General features: G+C 41.5%; 1 protein-coding gene across 1 annotated transcript in view; it reads left to right on the forward strand.

Moving 5' to 3' along the window:
• The window catches only part of CSMD2 (CUB and Sushi multiple domains 2), a 308,935-nt gene that overhangs the window by 22,120 nt on the left and 259,238 nt on the right, over positions 1-27,577 (forward strand). Inside the window, 2 exon segments of the mRNA XM_009333469.1 lie at positions 6,647-6,863; positions 24,090-24,202. Coding sequence (XP_009331744.1) covers positions 6,647-6,863; positions 24,090-24,202 — 330 coding nt within the window.

The raw sequence follows: 27,577 nt of genomic DNA on the forward strand, positions 1-27,577 counted from the left end.
CATACTGCTTTTGATTTGAGGTGGATGTTATAATTCTTTCTGGACTTGGCAGTAGTGGCATGAGCTGGATTCAGATGAAATGCATGTTCTTTGCCCTTGCGTTCTTCAGTTTATCACTCCATGTGTTTGGAGAGAAAAAGGCACTGGCTATCTGAGATGTAAATCATCCCCTTGATGATGTTCTTGGAACCACTGGCTTTTGATTAAATGTTATAGTTAATGGAGTGTCTCTGCATTGTTTATTACCCAGAAGGCTTTGATATAAGACTGTAGGTTAACTTAAAACTATGAAAAGGTGAATACTTAGGGAAACAAGGCTTAGATTTATGAAGTGTGAAGGTACTTTCCCTGTTTGTTCACTGAAATTGTGCAAGCAAGAGAGTCAAAGCTAGGCTATGGGTAAACTACTTACTGTTTGTGATTGTCTGTAATGATTTAGAAGACCACTATGTAAGGAAGCATAATTAGTTGCTGATAAATGATTCAAAACAGTAAACATTGGGAAAAGGAATATTTTTCCTATTTAGATGGTAGATCAAACAATGTTTTAAAAAAAAAAAGGGAGTTCTTAAAGATGAACTGTTCAATATAGGGGGTGAGTTTTTAATGTGTTCTTTTTGGGAAGGAGGTTGTGAAAAGGCCTGTGTGAAAAAGCTGGCTGTGAACATTTCATAACCCACTCCTGACACCCCCTGTGCTGGGGCCTCTTCAGAACAGGGTTTGTGCTGTCATGCAAAGGGGAGTGTTCAGTAGGGACCCGAGGTGTTGATCCTGTGCTGTGGCCTATACGCAGTTGTGTGAGAAGCTGAATGAGTCTTGTGTGGCTTCACATGTGTCATCCCACAAAGAAAGCCGGGGCACTTCTGCACTGAGTTTGGCTGTTTTAACTGTGTCTCCATTCTTGAGCTCTACCCTACTCATCACAGCCTCCAAATGTAAGGAGGGGATCTCAGGGGATGCTGAAAACCAACGTCAGCATTTGAGTGCTGTTTCTGAGTTGGGATCTAGTGTCTTGGTTTGGAGAACTTTATGCAATGAAGGTAAATGACTCTGGACAGTAATGTAAGCAGAAAAAACAGAAGTTGCTGATGTATGAGCAGGATTAGCCCCTGGTGTTTTAGGTCAGGATGGAATGTGTTTGTGTCTGCAGGATATGGATTTTGGTTTTCTTGGGGAAAGGGTTTTTTAATGTTCATCTGTTTCATTGAATAGGCTAGAACAACACAAAATAAACACTTGTGCCTAAGTAACAATAACTAAAGAAAATAACAATACCGAAAACTACTGCGTTAAGGAGAAGACAGCCATGTATCACCAATAGATGATAGTGCTGAGAGCAAGTCAGTGTATATGATCTGATATTTGTACCTTTTGAATTGTGCGGTGACCGTACATCAGTGTTTGCTAAATTAGATTTCTTTTGTGCTGAGAAACAAAGTGCATCAACTCATATTTTAGGAAGCACTTCAGAAATAAATTGTTTCCCTCTCTCTAAAGTATTGCTTCCTTAGATATTAATATGGTGTAAATCAACATAGTTAAAATACTTCCTTGACTTACATGCCATGGATCTGGCCTGGTAAGTTTAAGGAATTGAAAGTAGGTGGAAGATGATGTTTTGTACCCGCTTCCTTTGCAGTTGTAATGTCAGACAATGTCTTTGTTATTTAGCTTCTGACAACTTGGTGAAGATTTGTAGTGACAGAATTTGAATGTACAAGTTTATCTGAGTCTGTAGAGCTGCTGAAATTCTCTGTTAAGTGATGAAACCCAGTCCCAGACAGGGGCTTGAAGGGTACAGCAGCCGAGGCAGCTCGCTCCTGTATGTAAGTGCTGCTTATTTGAAGGAAATAACAAAATTCTGTTGCTATGAATGTGCTTGAATGATTGAGTCTCCTCTTTTGTAAATGTAACCTGGTTTGTTTTGATCAATGTGCGGTGACCATCATGACTGCCAGTCATGAGATGTCAAAGACACGAGAATGAGTTAATGCTACCCATGCTGTAGTCACTGAGGGGTGAACTGGTTCTGCTCCAGAACTCAGCTAGCTGTGTTGCATTAGGCAGAGGCCACGCTAAAGCTGGAGTGACTGATATGAGAACGGTCCCATGCTCATGTGTCTAAACAACTTCAGATATACAGTGTAAATAAACCTCCCACTAGCTTCTGTCTCCAGTCCTGTAGCTTGTACTGTCAAAAGCAGTCTTGGTTTTTGAGTACAAGGACATTTTTCCGGCCCTCCTCGTGGCAAAGAGGCTGATCGATACCCAGAATGAAGCTTGAGGGGTTTGCAACTTTCCTGCTTAAGGAGGAGGCAGCCAGAGCTGTATTCAGCTGATATTTATTTTTTGCTTAAGTGTCCAGTCATGTTAAGCTTTGTGGCATGTGGATTAACTGTGTGTTATAAAATGCCGCAGGCAGCCCATATTTCTGTTAGAAATGCAGTTCTTCTATGAGCATATTGCAAAGTAAATATTTCATCATTTTCCTTGTGCATATGAGCCAGAAGTGAAGCTGATCAGTCTGTTTACATTGTTCAAGCAGCGTATATTGCACAAAACAAGTATTCCAAGTGGAGGCTGGTAAAGTTGACTTTTAAGCTCTGTTGTTGAGGAAGTGGTTGTGCCCCTGGATAAAGATGGTTTTTCTGCAAAGCCCCAAGCCCTCCACTAGTGTGGGTTTCGTTGGGTTGTGTTTTTTTTTTCCTCCCTCTTAGACTGTGATCCCTTTGGAGAAGGGCTCTGCCCACTGAACAGTGCCAAGTATGATAATGCCTTCGTCCTTGTCTGGAAACTGTAAGTGCTACTGCAATAAAATTACACTGATGCATTCATTAAAAAGATATACTCTCATAATAAACCACTTTCCAGAATTGAAAATAGCAGGTTGCATTGGCAGAATACAAGTTGGAATTAGCTCCATTCTCAGACTGGTCATCTCCGTCACAAAATAGGACATGTGCCCACAAATGCATATCCACTGATGAGTTTCATGTTGATGTTATACCTTCAGCAGGTATGACTCCATGAATAATAGTATTAGAAGCTGGAATATCTATGTAAGTATTTACACTGCCACACTGAGCCTTCTGGCGAACGATGTCTGATCCCTCAGCTTTGTGTATTTACCTTTCTCATTCACTGGTGTAGTTTTTGAATAAAGAGTGGCAAATTGAGGGGGGGAATGCAGCCATTCTGGAAGGGTTGTAATTCCTCTGATACCAGGGCTGATGGTTAATCTGCAGAGGGTGTAAAGAAGGCGGTCCCTGGGTACCGCTTGTGCTGTCATTGCTGTTTCTTGTGGTCACCTGGCACAGCCCCATCAGAGCTGAGATAAAGGGCAGGGCGGGTGGTTGACTGGTCCATGAGCGAAGCTGCTGCATTCCCATTACTTGAGGAAGGTGTGTGGAGGTGCCTCGGGTCCAACTTCTGGGTCGGAGAGAATGCTCCAGAAACCTTGCAAGAATGTTGTCCTCTGTCAAATACTAATTCACCTGGAACACCCACTGGCATTGTCCTTTCATACTTTTCTACTTACTCATGCTCCTGGGCCAAAGGGATAAAGAGAACTGTTTTTGCAAGTCTTCAGAGGAGAAACTGAGTGTTTCCTTGTCATGTACTTCAGAATTTAGATAAGGTTTTGTCAGTCAAGCCTGAGCTGAACTAACGCAAACCTGAAAGCAAATTATAGAGTATGCATAAATTCTCTTGGGCCTCCTGGATCTCTTTCGCGTGCCTGCTGACTTTTTCCAGCAGTGTCCAATATAAATTAAGTTCCCTACTATTACAGTAGATGAAGAATATATTGCTGTGCAGATTGTCAGCTTTTGAAAAACTAGTTTTTGTTTGCAATAAGCAATTTTCTTCTAGCTGTGTCCAAAGCACACCTTGGTCAGAATCACGAACACACAAATATTTCAGTAGATTGATTTGATATGTCATAAATGTGTGTCCTATTTTTCTATTATTTATTTGTTTTTATTCAGCTAGATTTAAGATTCTGTACATTTTACTGGCCTTTGTTCTTTGTTTTAATCACTGATTATGCAAGGACAGCATAAATTTATATTGATCTTAGAGCTCGTTGCCTTTCATATGACTTTGGAAGCTTTTGGAACAATGCTTCTCTGACCTTGAATTTATTTTCTGAACTTCATGCAACATCAGTAGCTTTTATACCACTGGGAAATGGAGGGATACAGCCTCTTTAATTTCCCGATTTCCTTAAATTATTCTGATGACATTTACTTATGATTAAAATAAAAAAATGTGCAGTAGAGACAGATTCCGTATCCCCACATTGCCTATTGAGTACCAGTCTGGTTGAAGAAAAGCAGATGAGATTGAATTTTGGAGAACTGAAGCTCATAGATCTTTGGCAATCTCCAAGTTATTAAACCAAACCAGGCCTAATTTTACCGCTCTGTGATAATGGTAATATTGCCAGTCCTGTGCAGCTTTCTGGCACCAAGTTAATGCAGCCTTTCGGTGAACTCTACAAACAAATGGAGCTGAAGTGGAGGAGAGGGAGGTAGATCTCACTCTTGTATGTATTATGTATTGACAAAATGCACTGTGAGAGGCAGATGCCAGGTGCTACAGAAATGCAGAGTAATCTGCCCTTGTTAATGAGTTATGTGCCTAGCTCAGTTTTAGTCCCTGGTGGATTATGGGGCTGTCCTAACTCTCATTGGTATAATAAACATGATAGAAAAAGATTCCCTGGATAGTAAATATGATTGACCGTTTTAGATTCATAAAGGTGTGAACTTCATCTTGCAGAGAGAAGTTCCACTAAGCATTTTTGCACCGAAGTAGGTCAATCTAATTATAATTGGCTTTAATGAGCACTACTCTGCAGTTCTTTACCTGTAGCTGGTTGGCACTCAGAAGTGCAAATGCCATTGCTGCCTTTGAAAAAAGCAATGAGAAATCAAAGAAGTAATTTCTAATCTAATTCATTTCAACTTGAAAGCCTCGGTTATCTACATAAGCAGGGCTAAACAGTCCAGCATCAGTGAGAAAAGCCAGAGCAAATGCAGGCAGCAGTGATCAGCAGCTCTGCTGGCCATAGGATAAAGGTGAAATTCTGCTTTCAGTCTCTCAACAGTTGCCTTGCAAACTGCCAGGAGCTTTGCTTTGGTGTGGAGGAGTTATTCCATTAAAGCCAGTAGAAGTTGTACCAGTTTGGAGTGACATTCGGGTAAAGCAGCAGTGAAGAGAGAGGAAAACGCTAAGGAGAATTTATTTGGGTTGTTCCCAAAACATATTTATGTACCTGTTTCCCCAGAGAGAAGAAAATCTCATATATCCAGAAATTGTATATCATGGCAGTTGACCTTTATCTTTGGGATGGAGTATTCACAGGTACTGCTTTGGGGAAGGAAAGTGGATTTGAGGGAGGTGTTAAGTATTTAGCTGGTGGGTGCAGGACTAGGCTTTTGTTCTCAGAAGATGTAGCTCTACAGCAGCTCCTTAGTAAATGTCTTCCAATCAGTATTCCTGTGTGTTGAGCCTGCATGAGAAGCTGAAACCTTTCAGAACTGGGTGAGAGAAAACGAAGCAGCCTGAGAAGACTGGGTCTAGCCAAGGATTTCTTTCCTATGTACCCCCATTAGGTCTAATAGGGGCATGTAGTGTTACTGGTGATGGCAGCTCTTGGCTCTGGGCAGAGTCCGTATTGCTTTGCAGTTGCTTTGCTTTACACAGACCAGAGACCGAGTGGGAACATGCCTTTTCCTTACGGCAGCCTGCACAGAAGGGCCATGTATAAAACCCACCAGCTCTTCTCCCTTCTAGGGGGTAGTTTCAGGCTAGTGAGCAATGTTTACCTGAAAGAATGTGGATGGGGGGAAAAAAGAACTGCTATTCTAAGAAGTTGCAAAGATTTGGGGTTTTTCTTTGTTTTTTATTCCAAATAACTATTCAAGAATGGGTTGGTTTGTTGAAGTCTGAACTGTGTCCTGCTCTTTCTGGAGTCGGGACAACTTTAATTGCTGATCTTTTGCCATTCAGTTTTCATGCAGTCTTGTCCAGACAGACTACTCATTTGGTGACTCAGTTCCTCATTATGCATTATGTCCATTACAGTTTTTGGCCTTTCAAGGTGAGGGGTGGTCTGTCTCTTTGCCTGCATAGTTGAGCCCTGATTTTCTGTCTCTTATTCAAGTGTAACTAAGGGTAGAAGAGATGGTCAGCTTTGGCATTGTCATTCTGATTTGTTGTGGCCCCTGAACCCCTCGTGCTCGAGGTACCCAGCACAGCAAGGCACACTTGAAACATGTTAAATCCCTAAATGCACAGTGTATAATGAAGAGTATATTGGACTTTGTCATGGGCTGTGAAAGGATGTCTGAGTAAGCATCTGTTTGCCACTTACAGTCAGCAGCTGCTGTAATCCAGCTGTTATTAGCCCATTATGTTAACAGCTAGAGGGAGCAGTGCCCAAGAGATGGGTATCTGGGGTCCAGGTTCCTGCAGGGAGGACAAAGATGCATCTTTAGATTTTACATTTATCTGTTCCCTGGGACCACGAACTGAAAAGAAATTCAGTGGAAAGAATTCTGTATGATCTGTTTTGATGGTGAAGATATTAAATTTGTATCCTACACCATTTGACTTGTTCTTTTGTCTTTTCTCTTGCCAGCCCAGAACTGCAGTCATGTTTTGCAGGGCCCAAACGGGACAATACAGAGTCCAGGCTTTCCCTATGGATATCCAAATTATGCAAACTGCACGTGGACAATCACTGCTGAGGAGCAGAACAGGATACAGCTTGTTTTCCAGTCCTTTGCATTAGAGGAAGATTTTGATGTGTTATCTATCTACGATGGACTGCCTCAGCAGGGGAATCTGAGAACAAGGTACGTTGTTCATAACAGTGATGTTTATAAACATGTTCCCATTTCTGCCACTGGGATTAAATCTAGGTTGGAGGTTTATGCTGCAGTAAACTGGGAGTACATCTTCGTGAGCAGTTCATATAGTTGTTTTGATTTCTTATCTCTAAGATTTGAAATGTTACTCTGAATGCCTGATGGTAACGATTTATCAAGAGTCATTCTAAACATCCGGAGAAGTTAATTAGAAAATAGAGGAAGAGGAAAGCAGATCTAATGTGCAGAGGAGCTTCCCTCAATCCAAAAGAGATCCTCTGGGTGGGAGGATGGATAATGGGTTTCAGTTTATAGCTCTGCTAAATGCTTTGTGGGCGCATTTGGGCGATTCCCTAGCTTGCAGTCTTGTTCACCAGCTGGACAGGGGTGATATTCTCTCATGCCTGACTAAACTGTTGGATCTTTAGGGGTAAGGACTTACCGAGTAATATAGTTTAGTGTGAAGACTCTCCATGGATTCTTCTCTCTGAGACTTTCAGGTACCATCCTGGTATTAATAAAAAGTTAAATGAGAGGCTGACTTGGGGGGGGAGGGGAGGAAGTATTGCTGTGGTAGCAAATGTTATATGACATGTCAGACTTCTGCGTTTGAAGGAGTCATGATCTGAGGCGTAGATGAAATCAGCTCGGTGACTTGTGACATGACTTGCTGTTGTCTGATGTGGTGTCTGGTTGTAGCTGAAGTCTGACAGTAATATATTCAAAAAGTAATAGAAACAGTGGCAGCATCCAGTGTTAGAATCCCTAGTAAGAATGTTGTAGTCATGGACAGTCCTGGAAATAAATTTTACTTCAAACCACTTTAGTTTAGGACAGATCCATTGACCTCAGTGTCTTGTCTAACCCAACTGGAAAATCTGAGTTAAAGAAACACTGGTGAAAATCAGCTCTTTATGTAGATGATTTCAGTTATGCAGATAAATCATATCTTCATCTTGTGCTTAAGAATCATCTTAATTATGGGACCTCATCATTTAATCAGAAGGTAGCATAGTGTTTTGCTTTGGGTGTTATGTAAAGGATGCCTACATCTGGTATAAAATCCTGCTCAGGAAACTTTGTACGGTGACGAGTCAATGCTGCTCTTGCCCTGGCAAACTGCTCTGCTCATCAGCAGTGTCAGATGTTTCCTTTTGCCCTCTAGATGTCGGTGGGAGGTTCTGCTAAAAAAGCAAAATCCATGAATGAAATTAATTCAGAAGTAGGGTCATGGTGGAGTAAATTAGTAAGACACTGTAGACGAGTTGCGTCCAGGTATTGCTCTGAGCTACTCATAAGCATGATACGATTATAGATGGAAGTAACAGGAAGGGCATGTTCTTACAGTTGACCGGTACAACAAAACAGATACAGCTTGGATACTGTCCTGATAATTTGTAGCCCTGCACTGGGGGACGGTGAGGAGACAAATAAGGTCCCTCCTCTGCATCACTGGTAACTTGGGTAGGGAAGTGTAAGTTGTGGGATGAAACCAGGAGCACAAAGCAATGTGAGAATGTTTCATCTCTAATGAGATAAGGTGTTCAGGAAATGGTGTGTATTTAGTACAATGGAGGAGAGTGAAATAAAGGGGGGCGGAGGTATTGAGGAGGCTTTCTAGAGGTCTGAAAGCACTTACAGAGGACTTAAAGTGAGATATGGACTCTTGCATGATGGACGCTTGCATTCTTCCCCTGGACACTTCTAGATTAGTGACTTCAAAACCTGGAACTTGTTCCTCTGTGCTGTTTGGTGTCTCACTTCTTTGTTCAGCTAATTTTTTTTTTGTACATCAGTCTCACCTCATTGAACTCTGTAGCTGTTGCCCAACTTTTTTTTTTCTTCTTTCTCCTTTTTTTCCAGTGGCTATCAATTTTGTTTTTTCTCGAGACTGCTTTCCAAATGTACTCAATTCATCATCGAAGTGCAGCACTTGAAGATGGATGACCATGCGTCATTCATCAAAGCTCATGCTACCAGGAGGCAGGACAAAATAAGCTGTAAGCAAGTGTAAGAGAAGGAAAAAAAAGCATTCTTCTGTAGAGAAGGTAACTGTTTTGTTCAGTGTGTTCAAGGCTGATCAACAAAACGGTTAACAGAGGGGAACTGTATGTCTTTGCTTCTCCCACTCTTGAGCTTATATTGTTGAGCATCACTGATGTATTTCAGTAGGTCATGCCTGCTTGATTGGGAGAAGAGAATGATCTTGGTGTTGATGTCGTCTTCTGCTGAGGGATGGAGAACGGTTAGTTATGCCAATACCCTGCTGTTCCACTTAAGCCATATATTCCTAAGAGGTTCCTTGGCCTGCTGTGTCAGTGTCATGTCTATGTGCATTTCTGAGAAGGGGTTAAATAATTGTGTTCATCGTGTGCTGGCAAACACCCTGTTGTCTTGCAATTTAATGTGGTGTGAAAGTTCCCTAATAGAATAAGAGCAGACTTAATCCAATGAGACATTTGCTAATAAACTGCTTTACTGTATATTAGGGAATTTGTGTTGTGCATTTGTGATGAGTATGTGAATATTAAATGCGTTTCAGTGTCTTAATTTAAACATCCAGGGCTGTTGTCATCTTTCAGTGCCATGACTTTGCTTTGTTTGCTAAAATTGGAGCTTGTTTCTGAGTCCTTGCTCCTTCAGCTTCTCTCAAATAATTTGTTTTTTCCCAACATCATGCACTGGCTTGCACAGGGACCACTGTAACGGAATCTTCTTTGAAACCTGAGAGCAGTGGTGGCTGCAGATTTGTCTCTCCCTTGACTTGAGTAGGAGAGCTACTCACGAGTTCAGATGAGACTTGTACTTCCCTTCGGTGCCTAAAGGTGGCTTTTCCTTCTCTTTAGCAGTGTTTGTGCTCATTGCACCAGACCAAACTCTCCTTCGAGTTCCTAACTGTTCTGAACTGCCAGTGGGATCAGAGGGATGCATGTGGAGACCTGATCTAAAAAATGCAGTTACTCAAGAATAGTCTCTCTGCAAATTCCCATTGTGCTTTGCTGATTGTGTCATTGTTAAGAGAATGTTCCAATCAGGTTAGTTTCCTGATTGGTTTCCCACTGTGTTGGGCTTAGAAGCTCAGCAGACGCCTGACCAAAATTTGAATATTTGGAGTTATTTATGGATCTAAGATTGCTACAGGATTTGGGAGACTCCTTGCACCTTCTTGTGTCAGACTGTTGTTGCGTGACATAACCAGCCAGTAGTTAACAAGAAAGCCATGTGACATCTTCAAACTTTCATCTGCTGCTGATAATTTGCAGGACGCTTTTAATGTGAGAGTCTTAAATTAGTTGCTAATTTCCTTATTTGAAGTTTCAGGCTTGCAATCAGATCCAGGGAAAATATATTTACAATCTATCTGATAAGTTAGTCATTTCAGATACCTAATTCTGTTTTCTTGAAGGGAGCCATTGAATTTACACTCAAAATAGGACTGGTGAATTTAGAAAATCAGATTTGTTTTTTTTTTCCTTCCAAAGATGTTTAAAAGTACTTTGGAAAGCCCAAGGGACAGAACATGCAGTATTTTTTACCAGGAGAGACTGCTCACTTGCATATGCGCTGAACAATGCTGGGGTAACTTTTATGATCTTGCAACCTGTGAGCTTTCCTTCCCACGTGACGTGGGTAGGTAATTGCATTGTCTTCTGGTCTACCTTTCCTGTTCAAAGGATATGTTTCTATGATACTGAATTTACTTGGCTGAGAAAATGTTTGTTTGAGCCAGTGTATCAAGAAAAATGAGTCTTTATTATAGCCAGAACCTCATTAGTGCAGTTTGCGTTTCCACAGAACTTACTAGGAGGTGTATATTTACACAGCTGTGAGGAACTGTCCCATTCTGATGTCTACGGAGTGTGTACGGTTAGAGAAAATGTTTGCAAATCATTAATGCAATAGCTTCATACTTAAAGCAAAGAAGAAATCTATACTGCCTTTAGCTCCCTGGCACTGTGAATAACTTATCTTCTAGCTCATGTCTCAACATTATGCACAGTGTCTTCTGTTAAAGTTGCTGTTGCTTATTAGAGATGCTCATCCCTCCTCCCTGACAAATAACTGAAGAGTTAAGAGGAGGATTGCCATCAGTATGCTGTGTATGCAGTTAAAAACCGTATGATCTCTCTGGCCATATTTAATTGACCGAAAGATTAAGTATTTTGTTTGAACTTAAAATTATGTGATACTAGCGATAAGAGTTGAATTATCTACTGGGGTGACCTATTTACAGATACAACAGGAATACCTGTATCTTGCCTGTTTCTCCTTGATAACCTTTTAATTACTCTTTGAAAAATTGGATTGGGTGACTTGTACTTAATTACCAATCAAGAGAGCAAAGCTTTTCATCTTAGAAACAATGGAAGGGAGGAGGAGAGGAGGAGACAAAGGGAACAGGCAATGAGAGAATTCCCCCCATGTGCCATATACTCTCACTTGCAGAGATGCAAACCCGGGTTAAAATAACGTTCTGGGGTTCTGGCTTCACAGGTACTGGATTTTCTGGAGTTCAATGCTGTTAAAGAAATTCCTGGAGAAACAGCATTTGCCATCTGGTAATATGCAGAACTTACGTTAGGATTTTGTGTTGAGTCACCTTTGGTCCTGTGACATATTCCTTTGTAGCTACCTCCTATCTCTAAGGTGACTGCAGTTCTTTTTACTAAGGATAAAGATAAATAAAATGGAGGGTCAGCTAAATCCTTTTGTCATCTTTAGTGAACTTCAGAATCCTACCTCCCTTTTCTCCTTAGAGTCTTTTGTTGCTTCACATAACTCCATGGGGGGGGGGAAACCCACAACAAAAACCCACTTAAATTTATGTTCGCTGCTTTGTAGAATAAAATATGCTTTTTGTTTCCCTGAGAAGATACTTGTTTGAGCTGCTCCAGCGACATTAGGGCCTTTTGCCAATGGCCCTGTTGTTTTGTTCTGAGGAAGCGCTGAATATTTAAACTTCGTCTGTGAGATAATTGATGGAACTAGATCTGAAAGTCCAGGAAAGCCGATGGAGTTAATGCAACTGCATCTAGGGATGCTCAATTTTTGAGAGGCTGTATTAAATTTTTCTGTATTTATTAGGAGATTGTGCATCAGGATGAGTGATAAAAGCTGATGATTAAATCGGGGTGGGAGCTTTTTCCCTGCCACCATGCTGAATACAGCAGGCTTGGGAGGAGGCCTGGCTCTGATCTTTCTGCAGCCCGTTGAGCAGATGGAGAGGTAAGGAGATTGAGTAGCTTTGGCCCTGGTTTCAGGGTTAAAGGATCTGCTCTCTCACAACACTGCTTGTCGTGTACAAACACAATTTGTCTGCAGCAAGGCCTGCCATTGCATTGTGGCCTGTACCATCTTTGGTGAAATAAAATCTTGTTGAAAATGGGAACCTTTTATTCATGGCCACTGGATAAAATACTAATTGGGAAAGTAGTTTGCTGGCTGTTGTTCTGCATTTTGTCTGTTGGACTACAGATTTTTTTCCAGGAATGGCTCTCCCTGCTGTGTTTAGTACAGGGGGTTGTTTGGGCCTTAAGGTGTTGCTGTTACTCAAATAATATTTTGTTTTCAAAGTTGTTTTTGTTTTCCCTCTAAACTGCTGATTAACCATGTTTACAAGTAAAATCTACTAGCAAACCTTGACAATGACTCTTGCTTCATATTAAGGTATGCTACGTGTACTAAGTGTAGAAAGATTTTCTGTAATTGGACAACATCTAATAGATTTTAATTAAGACTCTGCACTGGAACAGTCTGCTTTTGATAGATCTGTGAGCGCTGAATGCCACTAGTAATTGAGGTAGGTTTTAAACGGGTGAATTTAAGTAGTACGTGGAAATTCTGGGAAGGATCATGGTGTCCTTAGTCTTCCATGCCCAAGTTGATGCAACTCATGAAAGCCTCCTGTTCCTTTGATGTTGAGCTATGGGAGAGAAGGAAGGGGAAATGCCCATGAAGTGCCCTGCTGTAGGACACGGCTGCTGTGTTTGCTGGCCACTGAAATCCAATGTGCAGTGCACGGAGACAGGAGTTTTATTGGACTCTACTGTTAACCTCTTGTTGCATCATGTATTACGCTTCCCTCCTCAGCTTTTCCTCTTGCAGTTTATCTGCATTGTCTGACAACACAGGGCCTTGCTCTTGATAATATGAAGTAATTGCTGAAGCCCAGGATCATGTGTTCTTTTCTAGATCCCTCTAGCTGATGTTTGGTTTTAATTCAGGTGGACTCTAAATACAGTGTCTGCAAGCCTTTTAGACAATGGAAGTAGAGTATTGTGAAGTCTGAATGTGATCTGATATATGATCACTGTAGACCCTGCAGAACCCGCACCTACAGTGTTCCAGGTAAATTACATCTGCGTGGTGAGATCTCTAACAGCTTCCATGGAGCTGCTCCTTTTCCTTAGCAAAGATGGCTAATGATAAAGACAGTAGCGGCTGGTGCTCTACTAATAACTGTTCCATACAGAGAAAGTTTATCATCTTTTTATGCATGTATGTATGTGGTGTTTGAAGTGATAGTCATAGATGTTTTTAGTCATCTCAAGTTGTTTATTTTAGACAGAGCTGCTTTTATTCTTTTAGCAGGAGTGGCAATCTACAAAACTAGTGGGTGAGCTTTTGGGGTCAGAGCAAGTGAGATGAGATTTTTTTTTTAACAGTGGAGGGAGAGAAATTGAACTAACCCATAGCCCTTGCATGCTGCTTCTCATCTTTAGATTACAGTGCTTCGAGAAGGAACAAGTCTACTGTATTCTCGTAGAAGGGAAGAAGCAGCACAGAGAAGTTCGGTGAGTTGCCTTAGGCAGCACAGTGAGTTATTAGCTGTTAGCTATTAGTTATTGAACTCGGGTTGCCCAGTTGCTGTGTCACTGCAGAACCGTATGATGAGAAGGTGACTACAGTCTGATCCTACTTGCATAAGAACCTGTACAAAAAGTCTCTTGACTTTATTAGTACAGAATCAGGTCTTCAAAAATAATTTCACTTTTAGTCAATAGATATTGACATCCGTTAGCATCAAGATGGCCACTTTCTTCACTGATAATTAGTGTCAGTCTCCCATGAAGAGGATGCTGTGAGCAATGCAGCAAAGCGATGGATGTGCAGAGGTGGTGATAAAAGCAGCACTGGCGGAGCACTTGAGGTGTGCTGGTGATCCTTCACAAGAGCAGAAGTCGGATGTAGTCTTAGTCCTGTTCTGAGCCCAGCAGCTGCTCTGCTCAGTGGCATTGGGCAAATTACTTCTCTCAAGTTTTCCCATCTGTAAAATGACATGTTTTATTTTCGCAAGGTAAATTTGTAAAATGCTTAAAAGCCCCCAGTTGGAGGGTCTGTATGCTAGGGTGGGGAAAGAGAATGGAAGTACAAAACAGATAAAGTTCACAGCTATGCCTTTTAATCCATTTTCCTTGAAGGGGGGAAAAATGTACACGCTTTCATGTTATTTTTTGAATGCAGTGAATCTTTAGGTCAAGAAGTTTTTGTACCTCTGAAGTCTAACCTTGAGAGTTTCTCAGGCAAAGCACCTCTTTAGACGGTGTATATTTCCCTTTTATCAGAATTAATGAAAGTCTACAGGAGGTGATACGATCTTACTAGATCATTGAAGATACAATGAAATTGTGGAGTGCTGGTATTTCCAGTCGCAAATAGAAAATTGACAAGTCTTCAGTGCAGGGTGACTCTAATTCATTATGCTCCTGTTGGGTGGCAGAGGGTGGCCCGGCTCCTTTTAGACTATTCAGACTTGGATTTTTGTGTGCTGCAAGAGCAACTGCTGAAGTCTGGTCCTTTTTCTTAATAAAGAATGTAATTGTCTGTTTGCAATTTTGTAGCTGTTTGGAAAACATAAAGGCTTCTGCTGTCCAAAGATGCAGTAATTGTCCTTACATCTTTAGTGACTTTTTTTTTAATAATATTTAGGCTTACAGCTGATTAGAGCTGCTATACTGGAATAAAAGGTTTAGGAAGGAGATAAATATTTTCATTTGAACTGTTTGGTAGCTTATGTTGTCACTGATCTGTGTGTAAATTGACATGTGAAATTCTGTGGTTCTAGCATTTTTATATAACATTTTTTTAGCTATTGAAATTGGGCCCTTTAGCTCCCCAGGTGCATGGCAAGACATCCTCTCGCTTGAGTTGTTCCCAGTTGTGGCAAAGGAGGAGCATGGAAACAGAAAGAAGTGACTAGCACCAGGGCAAGCAGTACCTCTGGTGCTGCTGGATTCCAACCCAGGGCTTTTTACCTCTGGTGCATTGTGTGTTACTGGGCTCTCCTGCTAAACATTAGCAGTTAGCAACATTTTTCTCCCATTTCTGCTCAATAGTCAGCATTTGCACAAGGTGCAAGTGAATAAAGAATTAGATATGACATGAATCAATATTACAGTCTTTTTGGATAAATCTTCATTGGTGGGAACAATGGGATTTGTTTCTTTTTTTATCATAAACACATTTTCTAAAAATCAAATTTCTTATTAACCTACTTTTTTTTGACTGCACTGGCTATGGAGGACAACTTGCGTTGTTTTTGTTCCATTTGGGCACTTTTTTAAGCTCTTTATAGAAAGTGAATTTCTACTGTTTCCTTCTCATCTGTTGCCAAAAAATGTTGTTGTGCTATGTGCTGTTATAAATTAAAATCTTAAGGAATTAGCGTAGGCACACCTATATTGTGGTGGGAAGTGGGACTGCAGTTTGTGGAAATCCCCCAGATGGATCTAAGCTGGCTGTCCCAGGATCATGTAGGCAGAGCAGTGCTTGCCTGATGCTGTGGCTTAATATTCACTTGGGGGAAGCAAAGACTCTCTCAATGCCGATGACTAAAGTCTAGTTCAAACCCTGATTTTGTATACATAAAGAATAAAAGGGATGCACAGGCTTGGCAGATGAGACCTGGATTCACTCTGCATGTCAGCTTTGGCTCTTTACAGTTGTATAGCTTTAGCTGCTTGAGAATTCAGATAGAGAAAACAGGAGGAACAGGGAGGCATGTGTAGTATGCACATACACTAACAAAGCCATAATTAAAGTTTTTGCTTGATTGTGTCACCTACAACAGCATTTGAAACTAGTGGTAGTTTATATCTTATCTTCAGTCCCACAGTACCTGCTTGCCATGAATCTAATGCTTGGTGCCTTTCATCTGGGAATCTCCGTATGCTCTCATTGAGGCTTCTAAGCATCCCTGCATGACTTGCGGGTGGTCAGGCTTGTATGTGGCAGGGACTGGAGTGCAGAAGGAACTCGGGGTTCAGAGGATTGCCTAAAATCTTTTAGTAGGCTAGTGGCACACCTGAGAGCGTAGCCATGGAGTTGCGACTTCCAGCATTGTGGTTTCAAAAGCTGCCTCCCAGCTGAACAAGCTCGAATGAGTTAAAGTGGCATTTCTGTTCAGAATGCTGCTGGCCTGAGAACTTCTGTGTTTACTCTGCCTTTCTTGCATTTAAAGCTGTTTTGAACATTCATGTCTGTTTACGTTTAAAGTTCTTCAGACTGTAGGACACTTTTTGCAGAGCATGCAGCAGAAGAGTTAATGTTTCTAAAGGGCTGGTGTGAATATTGGGGTATTTGCAACACCTCCAGTATGGTAATGCTTTCTTGTTGTTCACCAGTTGCATTGCATTTAGCAATAAGCCTTGTGTGATTTGCAGGGGGTTCTGAGACCTTATTTTTCCCATTTAGTGGATTTCACACCCCTGATGATTTTTTTTTGGAGAAAGCCAGAAATAACCTAAAACTGCCAAGTTTTGAATTGACACTGCTGAGCCTCACTTGGTTCGTATCCAAACTTGTCTTTGTTTATTCAGAATATCAGCTCAGATTTGCCAAGAGGTTACTAAAATTTGGTGAACTTTTCTGTGAATTGGTGTTCTTCTTTTTTGGTTTGTAATAACAAGTCGGAGAATATAGATGCCAAAGTTTGTCAGAGATCTGCTTGTATCTCACTGCTACCTGAGAAAGTACAGGAAAAATGAGCATGGAAGGGACAGGATAAAAATAATAAAATAAATCCCAAGTCCACGGTCTTCCTACTCTATTGCATTGTATGGAAAATTAAATTTATTGAAATTTGATGCTTAGTACCTGTTCCCAGCTTGAGCCATGAAGGCCTCATGTTTGAGATGGCTGTGCTGGCTATAGGCTCTATGAATAACACTTTTCTAGTGGGAATTGACCCAAACCCCATTTTAAATGAGCGAAGAAATCCATCCAGGCTGGAATTTGAGCCCTGTGACTGTCCCTAGAGACTGTGTTAGTTAATGAAGCCTTTGTCAGTGTCAGAGGTAAGCAAAGGACTCTTGTGGCTTGATGAATTATACTTGGCTTGGAGAAGGGAAGAAAGTGCAGTTGATTCCTAAGTCCTGCTGGCACATGGGGTTTTGATTGTATGATGTTAGATTGAGAACTGTTTGCAAAGTGCTAGATTAACTTTCTGGAAAAAATGTAGGTGTAGTATATGTCATCATGAGCGAGTTTAAGGGACAGAGAAAGCTTTTTTTCCCCCTAATGCTTGTTACTGTCTTGATAAGAAAAATATTTAGTAATGTATGTCAGAGCCAATGGATTATATTAGTTTAGAAGCAACATAATTATCATCCAGTTCAGCAGAGGGGATGGTTGGAAAGTAGCATGGAATAAAATGGGACATGTGGTGTTGGTTGGCAGCAAAGTAGCTTGGAGTTGCTTGGTGAAATATGAACAGAGAATACACAAGGAGTTGCTGCTTGCAACATGTCTCTAAAGATGTTTGTTCAGGATCTGTTTGTAGCTTGACTCAAATAAAAGCAGCTTGGTTTTGAGCATAAATCATTCCAACAAGTTGAATAAATCCAAATATGAACCGATACTGGTTTTCTTACGTCATTACAGTATCCTTTTAAGCTGGCTGAGACTTTTTTTTTTGGTCCAGAGCATCATTTCAGCCTTACAGGCATCAAAATTGAAGGACAACTGTCTAAGTAACACCAGTGAGTTCTGCCTTGCAGACAGAAATGGCTTTTAAATGTCTGTATTATGCGTTAGCTGGAAGTGTTCTCATATTATGCTCTGCTTGTTTTATTGATGATTAATGAGAACATTTATGGTACCAGTTATTCTGTCAATATGGCTTTTTAAAAAAAAAAATCAAGCTAACATCTCATTGTAATTGCTTGTTTCTTTAATAAGGTAATACAGAGAGTAAGGGAGAAAAACTCATAACCACTGGGGGAAAAAACTCTGAACCAGACAAGCCTGAGGAAATGCTAGCAGAGAGTCGGCTGTCTCCTCAGGTGTGTCATTCATCCACACTTACTGAAAATGGGGGAAAAGATCTGCACAGTTGTGGCTGAAAATGGAAGGGATCAGATGCGTGAAAGGGGCCGAGGCGGCAGCAGCCTACGGGAGAGCTGCAGGGGATGAGCCAGGCAGAGAAGCGCTGCGTGACGGGGAGGAGGAGCGGTAGGAGCCATCATGACACTGGAGCAGGTTACTGGCTGGGCAGCAGAGCGGTGGCGTGGAAGGCCCTCCTGGAGGCAGGGCTAGCACTGAATCTTGCAGACAATGATATGTGAGAAACAAAGGCCTGTCAGCTTCAGTTTTACTGCACATATTGAAGTCCTCGTGCCTAGGGCATCTATGCTTCGCGTTTTTGCCAGCTTTGTAAAGCAGTATTTGAAATGCAGGGTGATTCTCTTGGGATTTGGCCATGATTTGGAGGAGACATTAAACTCCTTCAGGATGAAAGATGATTTCTAAAACTAAGTTATTAATAGGAATGACAAGATGGTTTTTGCCCCCATAGACTACTTTACCCTACACCCACCAACAACTCTGTCTTTAAAGAAAAAAACCTGTTACCTGTAATGAGATCTGAGATGGGATGGATTGCTGTGGATAAATTCCCTGATCTCTGCTTTTGTTCTTTTATTCTTGGTATACGTTCTACGAAGCAGCCTTGAGGAGGACATCTGTGAGTGACCACTGACTTTGCATGTGGCTGTGTTTCCAGTTTCCCCTAAGACTTTAATTTTTAAACGTACATATGCATGTATTTCTGAAGGTGTTCTCCCTGCAGCAGCTGGAGTACAATGCTTACACATCCTTTTCATCGAGACTGAGGAAGTTGCAAATGTTAATTAAAATCACTCATACCCGTTTTTCAGAGGAAAAACTGAACATATATTTAGCCTCTCACTGGAGCTAGTGAGTTTCCTCGTTGCTGTGTGCACAAGAGCCAGCTGTCCAGCTGAATAAGGCATACAAAACTTGATTCAAAGTCAGTTGGAAGTTATTGCGCTCTTTCTGTTGGCCCCAGTTGATAATGGATTAGTTGAATACTTCATGAATGCACCTTTCAAATGGCTTCAGGTTGACTGCTGCCTTGTTAGCTGGGCACACAGTGTGAAAGACAACTCACCTGCTCATTCCAGACTGTTTTCCAAAGGGCAGCTCTTACTCTGAGCTGTTGTTTTCTCAACATGGTGCCTTACACCTGACTTAGCTTGAATATTGTCCTGGGATAGCACAGGGGTGTCAGACTAGCGCTTACAGAACCGTGTCAGTTAAACTGTATATAGTGAAGAGAGTGGTTCATTTGATGGGAAATTTTCTTTAATAGGTGCCTTTAAATTACATGCGGGAAAAAATCACTGAAGTATGGTGTAGTGTAATTTAATGCTGGGTTAAACGATGCAATCCAATGTGTTTTCATTAGATGTTCTGAGACATTTCTCTAGCATTTATGCTTTAAAGACTGTTGGATTGCCAGCTGCAATAACTATTTTGATTGCAGCCTGAGCTGATGGTGGGCATCCTACCAGAAAAAGAATGTGCTCTGTTTTAATTATGGCACCTGCACTCCAAGATGGGAGCCTGCGTCACAGTATATGATACAGTTGTACTTGATACAGTGGAACAGTATAATATGCAACAGATGGAGGTGAGAGCCATTTGCAAAGGGACTGAGATGTGGGCTGTCCTTGGCTGACTGTTCTTTTTCTAGGGCAAAAGAAGTGTTCAACTGCGAGTTGAACCTGCTGAGCAGAGCAGTCAGTGGGTCTTTGGTGCTCAACTCCTTTCATAGGTTGATAGGACAATTTCCCCCTGGGGAGGGACTTTATGGCATTGGGGAAGATGGTGATATATCACAGAGGCTAGATGGTCGGTTGGGCTCCGTGAGGAGTGGAGAGCAGCACAACCAGACCCCAGCGTATGGTCCAGGCCTTCAGCCTTAGCAGCCGCTGGCATGTGGAGGGGCATCAGTGCTCATGGCACTGCGGAGAACCTGTAGAGAGGCGGTGGTTGCAACAGCAGCTAGTTTTTACTGACGCTGGTTCTAGCAAAGCTGTTCTGTGAAGCAGATTTTGCTGTTCTGCTGCTAATGGAGAGTCATGCACGAGAAATATTTGCGATGTCTGTGGCAAACCCGAGGCAAAGAATGGAGGAAGATGCAAATAGAGTGGAGGATTTCTGTGTTGATTTGTTTTGGTATATTGATTTTTGCCATACTGTGAAGCAAGGGCAAGCTTATGAAGTGGTATTTCTGGCACCGGTTTAGTTTGGTTCCTCACAGTAGGAGCAGAATTAAGCCAATGAAAAACACATTGAAAATCTCACACAATCAGTGTTGGCTCCAAGCAACTTAAGGGGATAATCACTCAATAATCCATTTGGCCAGAGAAGAAATGGAAGATGATTATTTGTGCTGTTATTACTGCCCTCACCTTCTTGTTATGGCCCTTAATAAAAACAAGGAACAGAGTTTGCTTTTCTTTCTCATTAGTGTATATATTTTTTTATTGCTACACTAAATAACAGTGATGTCAGCATTACTGTTTTGTGCATGAGGCCATTGGGGAATTATTTCATATTCTGTCTGCCATCATGTTGATCCCCATGCTTTAAATTTGCCTGGGCTGCAGATTTAGGGAGGAAGGCATGAGGACAGTTTACCAGCCAGGTCAAAACAAGGCAGGGCGTCCTGCCAAGCTTGGCTGTTTCTGGGTCTTTAGAACAGGAGTGCTGAGGTCTTGCAGGAGTGATTTGTGCACTGGCCTTGTTAAATCATTGTTTCTTCAAGAGGATATTGCCTGTGCTCTTGCTTGGAGAAGATGAGGACATCAAAAGAAGAGAGAACTTTCAATTGTGTGTGTTGGTTGAAGGCTTAAGAGGAGGAGTAACTTTTATTTTGACTGCAGCTGCCTCCAGTGAGGAACGGGACAGATTTCATCTTGTTTCTAGTGCAGATTTTCACTGCAGGAGGAGTTATGGAAATCAGTGGCATAGAGGGTAGGAGTTGCTATATAGATATTTTTCTTATTGAAGCAGTATTACCTGCTTCCTTCTGAATAAGTTTAGTTTTGGCACTAATGGGGGCACCCCATCTTTTGTGGGCAGAAAGGCTGTTTGATCTGAATTGGGGGGATAGTGTTTGGTCACCTTTTGTGCTGTCAGGCAGCCCGTCTTCTTCTGCTTGCTCCAGGGACGCTAGACTGACACAAATGAATATCTGAAGTTAAGGGCCTGGCGAGATGGTTGGGTTTATTAACTTTTAGAGTTCAGGAAGCCCAGAGGTTCCCATGAAAATTGTCTCTTCAGTCAATGTGGAATCTGTAGAAGGACTGAGAACAAATCCTCTTAGAATTTCATGCCCTTATGCACAGGCCATCCTTTTCTTTTAAGGCCCTGTAACTAGAAAATGCAAACACACGCTTAAGGGCAACGTTGTTTTAGGTAGCACTTAATTCTCATTGACTCCTATGGGATCTGTGCACTTGCTTACAGGTAAGCAGACATGTAAATGTTGCCCTGAATTAAAAGCAACATCTGCAGAGTGGGGTCCACCCGGTACATAGACTGTGAACAGAATCTATGATGCAAAAAGCTTAGTTCTGAGAGAACAGATCTACTTTGGACATAAAAAGCACAGACTGCTGTTAACTAATTCCTAGATAATGATAAAACACTGTGTGGTGATTAGAAGAAGAAAAATGGACAGGTTCTGCTGTCCATTGTATGTTTTTATTAAAAACAGGTCCATGTGTTTCCTGGATTTTTTTTTAGTGCGTGAAGGTTTTAATAAGCCATTTTAATGAAACTGTAAATTAATAAAAACTATGGCACTCTTCCTCAGTTCTGTGCACAGTAAAACTATCTTGAATCCTTAAAAATCCTGGAACCTTTTATTTTTAATAAACAGGAGCAATTGTTCTTCCAGCTTGTACAGACAATGGATTTTATGCTGAGAGCGGGTAAGTACTTCTTTGCTGACATTCAAACTTGACTGCCATCACTGGCTGGCAACTACGTGAACTTTGCTGATAACTGGAAATTTTGCTTTAATAAGGTTCTCGGGCAGAGCATGTCAGCTTTCATTAGTCAGAGTTCAATCTGTTTGAAATAATATTTAGGTTTACTAAATTAGAGCCAGAGTAAGAACAGTAGGGAAGCTCGCTCACTGTCTCTGGAAGTTGACAGAGAGCTGGTGGCAACTTTAAGGAGAAAACGCTTGGGCTGGAAATTGCAGTGTACTAGTACCTGACCCCGTGGTCAGAGAGAGGATGGTGGCCCCCAAAATTAAAGATCTGATTTTATTCTATGGGTGCTTTTTTCATTCCATAAAACATATGAGGAGAGGAAATACTCTGAATCAAATATATACTTACAGAAGTATTTCTTACGGGGTCAGAGTGCTTTGTATCACAAGTGATCTTTTGCCCTCTCCATAAGAAAGACTAGCTGCTCTATAAGAGGATGTGGGATAAACCTCTGAGTATGTGTGTTAAGAAGCTTTAAACTTTCTTTTTTACCATAGCCTGTTTATCTCGTGCTACTTGTGTCCTTGTGATCCAGCTTGAATACTCTTGATCTCGAATGATGTCGTGTGGCAGTGAGTTCCTTCAGTTACTGCTGCTTCTGCAGCTTTGTAAAAGTCTGGTTTTAGGACAGTTATCAGGCAATGGGAGTTGCATCGGAATTTCTGTCCTGGATTATGGCAAGCAAGAATCTAATGAGATTGCTTTAAAACAAATGTTCCTTATGTAAATCTATTATGTAAATCACCTTAGCCAAGTGTAAGGAGAAGGCTTATAAGTTATAAAACTGTAATGGTCTGTGAGAAATGTACATTAGCTGTTTTTGGGCTCTGTCAACACAGTATTAGGGGTACAGTGTTTGGGATCTAATAATGCCAGTTTAAAATCGTTACCTAACAGACTTTTGTAATAAAATCAACAGTTGTCAATTAGCACTAAGTCTGCAAAGAAAGCCAGGGAGGGCAAGACACCGGGGCTATGGGTTTCTGTAGTGCTGCCTTTGGGCTATTCACTAGTCACCTTTTTATTACATAGCTGTTTCTATTCTGACTTGTGGGCATATCTGTATGCTAGGCAGTTCCTACGATACATCTACTAGATCATCTTGTGCAAACAATTTTGTGTCTGTGGGCTTTGATTTCCTCAGTGAGTAAAGAGGTGTTAACCATCACAATCTTCACTGTGGTACATGTTATACATTAGGATGTAGGATGAAAAGTGCTATCCTTGGGATTGTTCTTGCAGGTGCAGTTGGGTAGGGGTTTCTAGGGTTCCTAGAAACTTCAAAACTTATCCACTGTAAAACTACAGAACAAATACTCTGAAGATAGCCACCCTGATGGACTTTAATTGGTAACAACATTTTCTTGCCTGCTGTCTTCTGCTATTTTAGATTGTTTGATTTAATGCAGTTTGTATAATGCTTCAGACCCTTATCTATGTTTTTACTCCAAGGTTCTCAAAATGTGTTATAAGCATTATTGAATAATGTCTTGGGCTTACTCAGCAACCTTAAATATTGCTCCTGTTTTTATAGATGGGGAAAGTTATTCTGAAGGGCTCAGTGACTGCTCCCAGATCAGAGCTGGGGTTAGCAGGGCGCTGCAGAGCAGATGTTGTTAGTGAACAAGGTGTGAAGCGGATAGACTAGTTTAAAATATAGTCAATGAAGAAACACATTAGTAGCTATTCTGGTAAGCCAGAAGGTGTTAAAAGCCCAGGATAAGTTTGCCCAGCATTTGCTGAACAGCTATTAAATTCAAGCTGCACCAGTCTGTTTTCTTTAGCTCTGAAGCTTCCCACTTCAGGCTGTGGTGTATTGGCCAAAGTGGCAGCTGCCCCACTCTCAATTTACTAGCAGGTCAAGGGCAGAAATGGTGAGTGTAACCTTCCTATTGATCTCTTCCAGGTTAACGGGTTTCCAGCTGCCTTCTCCTATTGTGAGTACAGGGGTTGTGCTGTCCTTGTGGCTTGTGAGTGATTATGCGGTCAGTGCTCAAGGCTTCCAGGCAAACTATGAAGGTAAGTCTGCCCAGTTCAGTAATTGTCTTGAATTGTATCTGCATTTGGCTTATGGTAGGACGTGAAACTAAGGTGCAGAGTTTATACCAGGATATATATGTATGCAGACACTTAATCCAAGACGGGAGTGCCTGGTTCTTGTATAATTTGATCCATTTTTTCAGAATTCAAATTGCTGATTCCTTCCAAGTGTAATGTGTTTTTTCCTCTCAGCATCTGTGCTCAAAATGTCTTTAAAAGCTCCCTCTAACAGCAAAGCTAGAATGACTGAGAAGGGAAGGGTAATGTGGGGTTTGACAGTGGAATCTGCAGGGTTACAGCAAGCGCAGCGCCCCATGTAGCCCCTGGGATTTACAGTTGAGACAGTGGGCGCTGCAGAGCAGTGTATAGGATGCTCGGACATTAGTGCATTTTTCCTTTAAGTTTTCTTCACTTATTTGTTGTTTTTCTTTTCCCTGCGTCTTCCTCCCCAAGTGTTTAAATTCACTGCCTGTGTCTCTTGTCATAAATAATGTGTGGTGTTTTGGTAGTTGTGGAGGTGAAGGTTTGTATGTGAAGGCTTGGTAGCTTCAGAAGATCTTGGATGGTAGAAGTCATCAGGTATATGAAAGAACTGTTTATAGGAGAAGGCAGGTCATGATTGCAATATGAGCTGGTACTGCTGGGTAAATGACAACCATGTTAAAATTTGAGATATATTTATATTGATTATTGAACCTAGAATGTTGTTCCTATCCCTGTAAACGTTTTTCTTTGGAGTCCTTAGAAGTTCTCAGCCTTAATGACAATTTTTGGTAATGAGTCCTACCTGACAATTACCCAATACATTAAACCAAACAGATGCCTTCATTGAGATGATGTTGTAGTCTCTCAACATTTTCTGCACTTGACGCTTGTCCAGGTTCAGGAGAACTCTGTTTAAATACCCTCTAATTTCTGATTAAAACCTTTGCTCTGCCTTGAGGCAGCAGTGGCACTAAGATGTTTTTATTAGTCTGGAAGCGATCGGTGTGTTAGCAGGTGTTCGGCATGGCTAGGCAACGGTGTTAAAGTTCATCTCAGCCGGAGTCCATGCTCTGTTTATTGGCAGGGTAAGTGCCTGCTGGGGACGCTGGTGGTGTGTGGCGGCTGTCGGGACAGGTGAGCACAGCGGTGTGGTGAGGAAGGGCAGATCCCGTTGCCCGTTTGCAGAATCTCTGCTAGAACATATGTCAATCACTGTGTCTAGTAGACACGACAGTACCTTGCTCCCAAATTGTGTGATAGAGGACACGTAGCTGTTTTTGTACTTTCTTGACATTGAGTTCATTTTTTTTGGCATTTAGTTAGTTACCTGCATGCTTCTTAATGTTTTTCTTATTACCTTGATGCAGCAGGTAATCTTGTACAAAGGCTTGTTCCAGGGCTGCCTTTTAGTCACATATATTTTAAATTATCTGAAGTTTATTTGACTGGTGATTAGGAGGCTTTAAAGCAGGCAACTGAGGGCATCTCCGGGGGAAAAAAGAAATGTGCTTAAAACTTAACCTGAGCCACTGAGTGACACGGAGCATTGGTGTAAATGAAAGCTTCATTTTGAGAGGGAGAGGGGCAGGCTTGCTAAACGTGCCGCTCTGAGCCTGCCTCAAAACAAGCTACTTGCTTGCTATTTGGATTGTTGTTAACTAAGACTAAAGGAGGAGATAAGTGTGTTTTTGATCAAAGGGACGTGCTGCTGCTGTAATGCTGTTTCAGTTCAGTGGTAATCTATGACGCGGTGAATAGCCTGTGATTCGATAATTCATGTTTAAAGACAGAACAATGCATCAGAGTCCTTGCAGTAAATGGCTCCTTTATGATCTGCTATCAAAGCATGTTCATTATTCTCCTCCTCCCTTTAAGCAATCGCTGGGAAATGCACCAAAAGAAACAGAATTTTAAAACTGGAACAAAAGATCTCGGGAACTTTTTAAAGGAGGACAGGAAGAAAGTACGTAGTTGGAGGCATCAAAGTGCCACAGAAACATTGTGCTTACACTGACGTCTGCTCTACCCTGACCCTCTGGGAAATACATAAATCGAGCTTGGCTTTTATCTAAGCTAACATCTTCCTAGCTTATCTAGTCAGTATGACGCCTGCATGATAAGATCTCTTACGAGCAGTTTCCTGAAAACGGCACAGACATCTCCTGCTCATACCTGTATATATGTTTCTTCATTTCTCGATGTTTCAGGACGCACAGTTTAGTTATATATTTCACTGGCTAAAAAAGGGAGGGCTTGTGTGCAGTGGTGGCAGAATCTGTTAAAAAAATGTTTCCACTATGAGACTGTTTAGAAATGCTTTAAGAACAGATAGGTAGAGTGAGTTTCTGAAAGTCTGCAGAGCTTTTTTCAAGCTCCAGGTACGGCAGGTGCCAGAGGTGGCAGTGGAATTTGAGGAATAGCCAGCTCGGGGGCTGCTGTGCTGTGATGCTTCCTTCTTGAGCTCACAGTTTTCTGACTTCATTATATGTTATTGTGCCTTGCTGCTAGATCTTCCTTAATCCTCTTTTCCTCATTGTCTGACTTCCTCAGCTTTCTTCGTTTAGTTTGGTATGTGTTGCCAGCTTGTTTCTGTCTGCTTTTATTGTCTGATTCTTCATGTTCTCTGATCTCTTACTGTTTGTTGTGATTTTTCTCTAGATGCCAAATACTGTTTCAAAGCTCAGTAAATAGTAGGGGTGTTGTATTCGTTCTTCTGCTGTGGAAGACAGTGTTGAGAGCAAACAGAAAGGCTGATGTTCTCCTCCCCAGCCCAGCCATCTCTCAAGGAGCGGACACGATTGCGACTGAGGATAATGCTGCTGGGGATGCAGCATCTCTGGGTTTAAGGCACCAGGTCACACTTCAGAGATCTGGCTTCTGTTCCCGGTTGCGGCGCAGATGGTTCTGCACAATCTCACGTTGGTCAGGTAGCCTGGGTTCCCAGCTTCCAAGTTGCAAAACAAAGGTCATAATGGCTCCTTGTCATACGTGCTGCTATGAACTTGCGTTCATGAGTGCACACGCAGCATTCAGGAGCTACTGCATGGCGTCGTGAATGTGGGAAAACCCACAGCAATAACACAGTTTGAGAGAGGAGATGTGACCAGATTGGCACAAGTAACTGTTAAGTGGATGATCTGGAAAAAGAAATGGGGGCAACCGTTGCAGGATGACTGGGAATGAAAAATTGTCAGCTTTTTCTTGCTGAATTGAAAGAAGAGAAAATTTCATTTCCATTTAAATATAATACTTTGAAGGTAACTTTTTACTTAAGAGACTCTTTTACTAAATGTAAGCAGTTCTTATGCAGCTCCATTTCAGAACATAAGTTTTAGAAAATATTAAGTGCTTTCACGCTTTTAGCATCCT

Source organism: Pygoscelis adeliae, unplaced genomic scaffold (genome assembly GCF_000699105.1).
Source record: "Pygoscelis adeliae isolate BGI_AS28 unplaced genomic scaffold, ASM69910v1 Scaffold321, whole genome shotgun sequence".
Taxonomy (NCBI): domain Eukaryota; kingdom Metazoa; phylum Chordata; class Aves; order Sphenisciformes; family Spheniscidae; genus Pygoscelis; species Pygoscelis adeliae.